This window comes from Octopus bimaculoides, chromosome 17 (genome assembly GCF_001194135.2).
Source record: "Octopus bimaculoides isolate UCB-OBI-ISO-001 chromosome 17, ASM119413v2, whole genome shotgun sequence".
In the NCBI taxonomy this organism is placed as follows: Eukaryota; Metazoa; Mollusca; class Cephalopoda; order Octopoda; family Octopodidae; genus Octopus; species Octopus bimaculoides.
The window spans coordinates 8,985,805-8,997,283 of NC_068997.1; the positions used below are offsets into that span (position 1 = coordinate 8,985,805).

The 11,479-nt window shown below is 37.5% G+C and overlaps 1 protein-coding gene across 1 annotated transcript in view; it reads right to left on the minus strand.

Annotated features, from left to right (window-relative positions):
- Positions 1-54: 54 nt before the first annotated feature.
- Positions 55-11,479, minus strand: part of LOC106872675 (L-fucose kinase-like) — a 46,693-nt gene continuing 35,268 nt past the window's right edge. The window contains exons 21-25 of the mRNA XM_052974124.1: positions 11,117-11,205; positions 10,101-10,238; positions 6,040-6,134; positions 3,279-3,497; positions 55-1,282 (exon numbers count right to left, since the gene is read on the minus strand). Of these exons, the coding sequence (XP_052830084.1) occupies positions 1,145-1,282; positions 3,279-3,497; positions 6,040-6,134; positions 10,101-10,238; positions 11,117-11,205 (679 nt within the window). The 3' untranslated portion in view covers positions 55-1,144. The remainder of the gene's footprint in view (positions 1,283-3,278; positions 3,498-6,039; positions 6,135-10,100; positions 10,239-11,116; positions 11,206-11,479) is intronic.

Genomic DNA, 11,479 nt, shown 5'->3' on the forward strand with positions numbered 1-11,479 from the left:
AAAAAAAAAAAAAAAAAAAAAAAAAATCAACACAAGTTGTCTTAACATTGGAAGGAGTGAGAGCAAGCACACACTGGGCTTCTTTTAATTTCCATTTACCAAATCGACTCACAAGGATTGGGACAATGTGGGGCTGTACTAGAAGACGCTTGATGTACAGTGGAACTGAACCCAAGACCACAAGGTTGGGAAGCAAGCTTCTTAACCACAGCCTTGCCTGCTGACAAGATTTCAAGAGGAAAAAAAAAATCAACAAGGAATGTAAACATCATATCACTGATTCACTCAAAATGGTGACAAGTGAAACCATGGGATGTCAATTTTTCATTTCCAGATTCATTTATAAGGGATTGGGAAGAGGCTATAAGTTGAAGACATTTGCTCAAGGTGCCGTGCAGTGGGACTAAACTTGGAACCTTGTGGTTGCAAAGTGAACTTTTCAACTACACAGCTATGGCTGTGCTCTGTATAAAACAAGCATAGGAAGATGAAGTGGTGTTTGTTTTTTTCATAATATTTTAATTGGGATTCTATGCAATCGGTTTAAGGTGATCTTTTTGTGCTGGAGGGAGAACATTTTCTTCATCTTGGCTGTGTTGTTGATGATGTCTTAGGGTGATATTTTTTGAGTTAATCTATAAATATCGCTTATCAATTGAAACATCATCATCATCGTCACTTAACATCCTTTTTTTTTTCCATGCCAAGCTAGAAGGCTGCACTGAACTTTACTTTTGGTATGGTTTTTACAGCTTGATGCTGTTTTGTAATGCCAACCAGCTTACAGAGTGTACTTGGTGCTTTTTTCATGCCACCAAGTACCTGCAAGGTGAGACCCCCCCCTCAACTGAACGGAGTAGAGTATTTAGGGATGTGAAAGTATGATAGTAGGGACATTAAAACAGGTCGTCTTGCCGAAGAGATGAATACATGGATTCTCCAACTAGAGAGACACAGAGATGGTAAGAATATATCTTCAAGGTACAAGATGACAATGGGAAAGGTGAGGAGGTAAGTGTGTTGAAGTATTGTATCAGCAACATATCTTAGATGAGGAAATAGCCTGAATAAACAAACATCAGGAAAACACAAAGATGAAGTTTTAAATAAAAGCTCCATTGATCAAAGATCTTACAAGTTACTGCTACTTTTCAAGAAACCTGTATAAAACAAATAATATACCTTCGCTAAAGTGTGTGGCACAGTCATGAGCTAATTGTTTTAGATTATATATTGTTGAAACAATGCCAGGCTTGCGAGCGTACCATTCACGGAGAACATTCTGAAAATAAAATAAAAACTGTTAAACTTTCAGCTCTTTAGTATTCAAACCGGCCATCTCTGGCCAAAATATTTAACCTGCTTTATGTTCAAACTGGTCATTTCCCTAACTACTCTCTTCATAAACACACACCTTGTGAATGCCATCTCTTTCTATATGTTGTAGTTCAACAACATGAGACATGTACTCAATACAGGGAAGTTTTTATCATTGGTCCCCATCCCTATAACATCTGTAGCAAACAAAAACATGTGTTTGTATACATGTGAACTTCTGTGAAAGTGTTTGTGAGCATGTCTACAAAATATTTTCATTCAAATTAACAGCATGTGAACAAGAGATAAAACTTTAGCATCAGATCTGTTCATATTTAAAACACTCCCAATATCACCTTTGTTGTTTTGAGGACCATCACTCCATCTCCTACAGGTCATTGTCTCCTTCTCTGGGTAATTAGGGAAGGTACTGGATCTGTCTGACATTCACTCTCTTTCCCTCCAATTCACTACATGCTGCTCTGGTAACAAAGCTTGGCATTGTACTTGTCAGTTCCCTCTCCACCATCCTTATCTCTCTCTCTTTCTCCCTCATAAAATGCCTTTGTATAAAGAATAGCAACTAATCTATTTGTATTCAATACACCCAGCTTTTGTCTGCTGTCAGTCATCATCCCCTCACTCATGCCATTTGTTATTAACATCCATCACAGTCATTCTTTTCAATACCTATCTTTAATACTATTCATCACTCATTTTCTGGTACACATGCACCAGCAAACATGTAGCTGTCATCACTGTCTCTCTACCATCACTCCCTCTGAGTACTGTTTCTTTCAAAATTCTCTTCTCAACCACCTCTCAATTATTGTTCCTTCCTCATCCTAAAATAGTGAGGACCCTTTAGCCTAGTAGGGCAGAAGGTAACCTTACAAGTGCACCCAGTGGACTCTATGGAATTGTTGATGACAGGAATAGCATCTGCTTATAAGAAACTATGCCAAAATATATGATGCATGATTAAGACATTTCCTTCGTACAGACCATGATGAGCCATTCAATCCATGCCAATATAAAAAGAGGATGAGAAAATGATGATTGTAAAAGATTATAAGAGATGACTGATAGACCTTCATTTAATGTATCTAGGTTAACATAGACCTTTCTTTCAACTCTGTCTAAGCTCTATTTGGGTGAAAATTGCAAATCATCCAGGCTTTTGAATCATTGCCCATTACATGACTCTTAACTTCCACACAAATATACCTACACATGATACCTTTTCTCATTTAGAAGGATTGATGCAACAAGAATTAAGCCTTCATTTTGATTACAGTGCAACTTTATTGAGAAGAATTGAGGTTGACACTATTAACTGGGTCAGCTGTGTTGAATCAGGTTTTAACCTCAATAAATTGCAATAATAAGTGCACAGCCAAGGTTCCACTGCTATACAAGAGAAAACTCAGTCTCACTTTTCAAATTATACCCTATTGTCTTGAAGAGGTGGGCACATTAGATAATGTAGTCCTAGATATGCAACACTTAAAAGGATGGACTAATCAAAGCTTGAATGCCCTTAATCACTCTCTCCTTTTCTTGAGTGGCTTTGAACATGGGTCTTTCTCATTTAGGGCTCACTCACACTCAAAGCTAAATAATACTCAGACGCATATATATTTTTTGTAAACTCTTATTTCACATTAATGAATTGTGGTCTGTTCTATTCAGGGATCTGTATTTCAAATGCAATTTCATCCCGTTCTCTCCATCAGAAACAAGTTTAAATCTTTAATCCCAAACCATTAGAAGATAAAACTCCAGGCCTCAGGGTCCTGGGTTCAAATACATCCATGTGCTCATAAATAGGAGCCACTCTCTCAACAGTCTTTTATCCTTACAATAAAACCTTGAAAAAAAAAAAAGAAAAAAAAGCATTTTCAGATGGGGAAATCAGCAATGGTAATATTACAAAGAAGAGAATATTGAAAATACACAACCTGTAGTAAATTTCTGGCAAGCCTTGTTTTTCCAGAGTAAATGAGTACAAGTCTTTGGTTGAATAATTCCAGGATATCTGGAGTGACACTGATGTGTTTGTAATCAATAAACAATGGTATTTTAGCCAAAGAACTTCCCAGGGTTACACCACCTAACAAACCCCCAACTTGGTCCTGCCAGCCACCCCCAGTTGTCAGCAGTTGCTCCAGATAAAGGACCTAGAGAAAGAAAAAGAGTAATAATTGATTTATTTTGGAGAGGCACAAAAACCAAATTTCATAAGAGTGAATCAACAGAACCAACACCAGTATATTGCTGGTACTTAGTGTACATTTTGCCTCGAGAGAGACAACATCTTAACCCTTTAGCATACAGATTATTCTGTCAAATGTAATGTGAATTAATTCACATTGTTTTGAATTAATCAGACATTATCATGTAGTTTCAAGATTTCAATGATGTGATTGTATATTTTTAGAATGGCATTATAAGGTAGGTGTGAAAAGCCAGACCTGGCCAATTTGAACAAAAAAAAAAAAAAGAATGTTTGAGCTGGATATGGCCGTAGGATTTCTTATTTGTTTGTAATTCAACTGCTGTCAACATCTTCAAGGGTTTTAGTTGGACAAACCAACCCCAATACTTACTTCTAAAGTTTGGTTCTTATTCTATCAATCTTTCGTGCCAAACTGCTAAGTTACAGGGATGTAAACAAACCAGCACCAGTTAAGTGCTTGTGATGGACAAACACAAACACACACAAGGAGCAGGCTTCCACTTAGTTTCTGAATCCCAAACCATTCATAAGGCATTGGTTGGCCTGGGGCTATTACAGAGGACACTTTTTCAAGGTGCTGTGCAGTGGAACTGAACCTAAGAACGATGTGGTTTCAAAGTGAGTTTCTTAACCATACAGCCATTCCAACGCCTTCTTATTGATATTATATTATATATATTGTACATGAGAGATGTTTTATAAACACTGCAGCTGTGATTCATATTTGTCTAAAGACAACAAGGGATCCATTTAAGATTCAGCTGCCATACTGGTGAGTCAAGTGACTAAGTGCTCACGTCCTTATTTGACTCATACTTAATATATCTATTGTTATATTTTGGGATGGTCAGTTAGAAATTTTGTTCTTTTTCTTTTTGCTAAATGAACATCAGTCCTGATTTATTTTAGTATCCTTTGTTCTTAAATCTTTTGTCCATACATCCTGTGACCTATTCAGTAACTCTTCATCCCATGTGTCGGGGCCCACCCTATACAAAAACCTTGTAGAAAGTTGAAGTTATTCCACTCCAATTAAATCTGCCTTTTCTATTACGCTTCAACGACCTTACTGTCTGGAAGAGCCTGATCCCCCACCCCGCCTCAACTACATTAAATATTTGAACCAATCCTTCTCGACTTGTGGTCACTAACCAACAAGAGTTTAAGCTCCATAACAATATCAGCAAGCAATCCCTATCTTCCTACAGAGATGGGTTACAAAGATTTTGAGGGAGCGAGACGAGAGATTTACTCCTCTCCTCCTTCGACACCTAAGTAAAAATTAAATCAAACAAACGTCAAAATGCATCTCCACCAGATGATGTATTGCGTAGTTATCGCCCTTGATTTGTTCTCTCACTGTTTTAAAAAGTAAAGTGAAAAACGAATTGATATTGTTTGCTGAAGACAATGATGCTAAAAGACAACTACTATAATTTGCTCATAGTTATTGCATAATATATATATAAACAAAATAATCTATGAAATTATCCTGATTGATATCGTATTTTCTGGCATACAAGTCAAATTTTTGAGACCAAAATTTACAGACAAAAATGTTTAAATTGACTTAAACACCAAAAAGATTTTGGAGGCCCAAAAATTGTGAAACGCAGCAGAGTTTGGAAAGACAATGGTGCTTTTTATACTATGTTGACCTGTAGGCCAGAAAATATGGTATCGTATAACAAGCAAGTTATTGAATGGTTGAAAAAGTATAAATTTCTTTTCTTTTTGACTAAAAAAGAAAATTTTTAAAAGATTTCGTGCAGGGGTGGCTGTTGGTAAGAAGTTTGTTTCCCAACCCATGGTTCTGGGTTCAGTTCCAATGCATGATACCTTTCGGCAAGTGTCTTCTACTATAGCCTTGGGTTGACCTTGTGAATAGATTTGGTAGATGGAAACTGAAAGAAGCTTGATAACTGATTTTGGTTTGTTTACATCCGGGAGGCTGCACCAGGCTCCAATCTGATGTGGCAAGATTTCTACAGCTGGATACCCTTCGTAACGCCAACCACTCCGAGAATGTAATGGGTGCTTTTACACGACCACAGGAGCGAGTCAGGTGGCACTAGCATCAGTCATGCTCAAATGGTGCTTTTTACGTGCCCAGTCTGGCAGCAGTGGCATCGACCACGCTCTAATAGTGCTTTTTACGTGCCAGTCAGGCAGTACTCACACTGGTCATGCTCAAATGGTGCTCTTTTATGTGCCACTGTCATGGGTGCCAGTCAGGTGGCACTGGCATCGACTATACTTGAATGGTGCTTTTTATATCCCACTGTCATGGGTGCCAGTCAGGTGGCACTGGCACGACTATACTTGAATGGTGCTTTTTATGTGCCACTGGCATGGGTCCCCAGTCAGGCAGCACTGGCATTGGCTACAAAAACTAATTTGGTTGGGTGTAAGGGGGATACTCCAAACCATAATTATGCCAAAATTTATTTCTGCTAAGTATATTAAAATTGAATGATCCTCACCGAATGCAGTAAACTTTTAGCATCAATAACTTTTCCAGCAGCCGTTACAACAGCAGCAATAACAGCACCAGCTAAGATACTACTCGTGCCAAGACCTATGTTAAAAAACAAGAAAGAAATATCTCTTAGAAATTTCAACTGCAGCAATTTTGCAAACCAGATAAAATTAGAAGTTTAAATGTTTAGTTTAGCAGGATTTTAACGCTTTTGATACCAACCAGCCTGAGACCACCCTTGGTTCTATGATACAATTTTACCACTTTTACCTTTCTGATGCCAGTTTGGCTGAAGAAATCTCTAGCTCTGTAGTCTTATTTGAAAAAGTTCTGAATTAAAATCTTTCACCAAACCGTAGTCACAATTTATGTTCCTAACACTAGCTTAATAATAACTAAGTTATTTTGCTATATTCTTTGTTACATTTAAAATTAATTGAAAGAAACACAGAGCATCTCAAAATAAATATGGTAGCAAAAGGGTTAAAGTGATCTAAAAACAAAACAAAAACCTTTCATCAAAACCTCATGTTAATTTGTGTTCCAAATACCATCTTAACTCTTTAGTATTCAGATTATTCTATCAAATGTATCTTTTCTTCTCATCATCTTTTAATGTCCATTGTCCATGCTGGTGTGGGTTGGACAGTTTGATCAAGGCTAGTAAGCTGAGGAGTCATAGCTTCTATGGTTGGATGCCCTTCCTAATGTCAACCACTCCAAGAGTGTAATGGGTGCTTTTACGTGCCACCAGCACGGGTGCCAGTTGTGTGCCACCAATATCTGCCATGACTGTGATTTCACTTGGCTTGATGGATCTTCTCAGGCATGGCATATTGCCAAAGGCCTCAGTCATTTATCATTGCCTCTGTGAGGCCCCAATGCTTAAAAGGTGCTTTTTACATGCTACAGGCACAGGTGCCACTTATGCTCATTATTCACATTACTTTGAATTTATCCTGCACTATCTCACAGCCTTAAGATTTCAGTTATATGGCTGTATATTTTTTAGACTAACAATGTGGGGCAGGTGTGAGAAGCAGGATCTGGCCAGTCTGAACATAAAACAGGTAGAGTATTTTGGCTACACATGACTGGTTTAAATGCTAAAGGGTTAATAACGACAAAGTTATTTTACTAAGTTCTTTATTAAGTTTGTAATTAATTAAAATAAAGGTAGCATGTTTCAACAGAAATACAGTAACAAAAGGGATAATCAGTGTCTGTCACTGACTGTGTTTTCTTAATTTCTAATGAGCAGCAATTACTTTCATTGCTGTATATTCCGAGAAGTTAAGTGAGAACTGCACACCCACCAATGCTGGTAAATTTACCATGTAATAATCTGTTCATGTATTATCATGACATAATTTGTTTTCCAATCTAATAATGCACACTCAGAAACAAAGATTAAGACAAATTGTAGTTATAGAAATAGCTTAACATTTATGTTTATTTTTGAGAGAGAGCAGTGAGGCAAACATGATGGCACATGTCACTAACGTTGCTCAGATTAATAAAGGAGATTCACATGAATCTGCAGTGACTCATCAAAGTAATCTCTTTGTGAATGTTCAACTTTCTATACAACAGCAAAAATCTCCTTTCAGTCACATCATCATCAGTCATTAACGTCTACATTCCATGCTGGCATGGGTTAGACGGCTGGATAGAATCTGGTGTGTTCAAGGACTGCATGGAGCTTCAATGTCTGTTTTAGCAAGGTTTTTTACAGCTGGATGCCCTTTCTAATGCCAACCACTTTACAGTGTGCTTTTTCCATACCATCTGTACTATGGAGATTGCCATGCAGGGACCTTTTCTGTGCCTCTCTCTCACAGAAATTCTCAAGCATAAAGCTGAACCTGTGTTTGTGTGAGAGAGAGATTCAGCTTTATGTTGGGGAATATCTATGAGAGAGATGCACAGAACAGGTCCTTGCTGAGGGATCTGCATGGCGACTCACATCTATTGGGATGGGAGAGAGAGAGAGAAAGGGAGAGAAAAAAAAACTGATCAGTAGGCTGGTCAAGACATAAATAATGGCAAAAAAAAAAGAAAAAAAAGAGTCCAGATGGCCCCATAAGTCACAGGCTGAGAAGATGGAGTAGGTGGGTCATAATAAACAAAAAGAAAAGAAAAAAGAAAAAATGAACATCTTGGATGAAGCGATTCAAGATTAACACCATATACATCAGCATATAAAGGTGGGCCTTTTTTTATTCCCAAATATTACAACAAAAAGTTATTTTGCATCTAACGTGACAGTATTACGGATGAGACACTCAGTATATGATGAAACGTATTGGATTTATTTCTCCATAAAACATACTTGTAAAGTGTGTGTGTGTTTGTGTGTAGGGGGTCTTATATGCCAGTACATACAGTATATCTGAAAAAGCAGGAGATGGTCACAGCAGGAAGTGGGTCACTGCTGACCAGAGTTTCTGTACAGCATCCACAGGAACATAGATTAAAATGCGCTGGTTACATCCATCATCAATACTATCAGACAAGAATACAAAGCACTTAAATGATGCAATCAGTAATTCATATTAATCCAGGAGGAGGCAAGTTGATTATATTGACCCCCAATTGTCAACTGGTACTCATTTTATTGACCCTGAAAGGATGAAAGGCAAAGCAAAAAAAGTGACGGAAGAAATGTCAGACATTTTGTCTTGACGTGCTCCTGATTCTGTCAGGTCAACATTTTCATCCATATTGGTTTCAAATTATGGCACAAGGCCAGCAAGTTCGTGAGGGGGGGGGGAGATTAAGTCGATTATATAGGACCCCCCCTACCCCAGTGCTCAACTGGTACTTATTTTATCGACCCTGAAAGGACGAAAGACAAAGTCAACCTCAGCAGAATTTGAGCTCAGAACGTGAAGACGCACAAAATAACATTAAGTATTTTGCTTGGCGTGCTAACGATTCTGCTAGTTCACCACCTTCACTCATATTAATAGCACGATCAAAATGATGTCACGATATTTATCAGTTTCGATAATAACGTTTATTTAAAGCCAGAAAATGGAGTTGTATTAAAGGGAAACAACTCCTTCAGAAAACGTAAATTGATGTCTTTGTGTTTTAAAACCACATATTTTAGAAAAGGACGACCAGCAGGTAATATCGAGCCAAGAACTCGACAGGTACTTTATTTTATCCATGCCAGAAATACGAAAGGGGAAAAGTCGACTTTGGTAAGCTATAAAGGGTCACAATTAAATAGTGCAAAGCATTTGAAATGATACAACTCTATCACTATCATTCATTTACTTGTTTCAGGCATTAGAGTGTGACCATGCTGGGACACTGCCTTGAATAATTTTACTTGAACGGATATACCCCACCTCGATACTTATTTTTAAGGCTGGTATTTAGTATATCAGTCACTTTTGCCGAACTGCTAAGTTACAGGGATGTAAACACACCAACACCAGTTGTTAAATGGTGGGGAAGAGCAAAGATACACACACACACACACACACACACGACAGGCTTCTTTCAGTTTCTGTCTATCAAATCCACTCACGAAGGTTTGGTCTGCTTGAGGCTATAGTAGAAGACATTTATTTGTCCAAGGTGCCACGCTGTGAGACTGAACCTGGGAACAAAATGGTTGAGAAGCAAATTTTTTACCACACAGCCATACACTTGTGCCTATTAAATATTATTAACCATCTAAATGTAAATTTCATCAGATTCAAAAATGACAAGACTGCAGGTGGGTTTGAACCATAAAACTATCAATTGCCAGATGACTGTGATACGAATTACATACACTACAGTTATCATTACATTTTTTTTTCTTTACAAAGTGTATGTGTGTGTGTGAGTGCATGCGTGTATGAGTGCGTATGAGTGCATGTGTATTTGTGTGTATGTGTGCGTATGAGTGCATGCATATTTGTGTTATGTGTGTGCGAGAGTGCAAGAGTGTATGTGTGCGAGAGTGTGTGTGTGTGCGAGAGTGTGTGTGTGTGCGTGCGAGTGTGCATCATATAACACAAATATGCATATGATGCGTGTGTGAGTGTGTCTTAGTATTTTACTTACCAGATCCTTGAGGAAGATCTGACCAAGAATGAATTTCAAAGCCGCCTTTATATTTAGAAATTAACTGATCTTTGAGAGACATGGGTGATGAAAGGCATATAAGATTCACAGAAAGGAAAGCTGCTTTGATAAGAGCACCTGTAAATATTAAAAACAGTCTTCTTGGTAAATTGAAGTCTACATGTTGATTGAAATGATAAACAGAAGTTTGTTAACTTATAACACAGGGTCATTTAACATCAAAATAATTTTATTCTTCTCAATATCAACTGGTGTACACTTATTTAAAACTATTTACTGATTTTCAACACACTCTATTACATATGATGGGTTAGTCCATATTACTCTATGAGGAACATAGGGCCAGTTTCTTGGTTTCTCTGGCATATACAAGGGGGTGCTGAAAAGATCCTGACTTTAAGGGTATAGTGAAAGGCCTGGCTGGAGGCCCAATCTCCCAAGTTCTTTTACAGAGTTTAGAAAAACTGAAAGATGGCTGCAATAAGTGTATAAATCTCAGAAGGGTATTTGTTGAATAAAGTCATAACCAACTGATCCTCCTGTATTTTCTTTTACCCAAAGCTAGGAACTTTCCCCTCATGTATTACTCACTGGATGGGGCTCTGGTCTACTGCAAGATTACTTACTTATTACATAAGTGACAACATTCCTCCCTGGATAAGGTGCCAATCAATTGCAGGGTTAGCTTCCCAGCTTGTGCTGGAACTTATCTACAGCTGAGTGAACTGAAGCAATGCGAAATGAAATATTTTGCTCAAGAACACAGGGCCCTGCCCAGTTCAAGATTATTTACAATACCCTCCCATATCTTTCATTAAATGTTACATTGCATGAAACATTTGGTGTTGCGGTCAGTTTTGCTTGCATGAGTTTATCTGTTTTCAAACAAGGCAATAAACCCCCACCCCCAGTCTATCAAGCAATGGACAGCCTGGACATGATTACACGAAGAGGAAGTGGAAACAAATGACACTGAAGTTATTAAATTATATTACCTTGAGCATGCGGATTAAAATAATCCTCCAGCTGGTTTAGCTCTTCAATGACTAGATGGACATTATCGTATACAATGACAATCTGAGGACTACACAAAAGGAAAAAAGAGTAAAAAGAAAACAGAATTAAAATAATCTGTAAATTGCTTGTTTTCCAATAAAATATTACATTGTATATTTTATTAACATCTATCTTCTGTGAAAATTTCACAATTCTAATGCAAGCAAAAATCTATTTTCTCTCGAGGGTACCTCCATCTTAAAAATTCTGACCATCATCATTAATTAAATCAATTTAAAAAAAAAAAAACAAACTTCATTTTAATGAAAAATAAATATTCTTGCCCTTTTCACACAAACTTT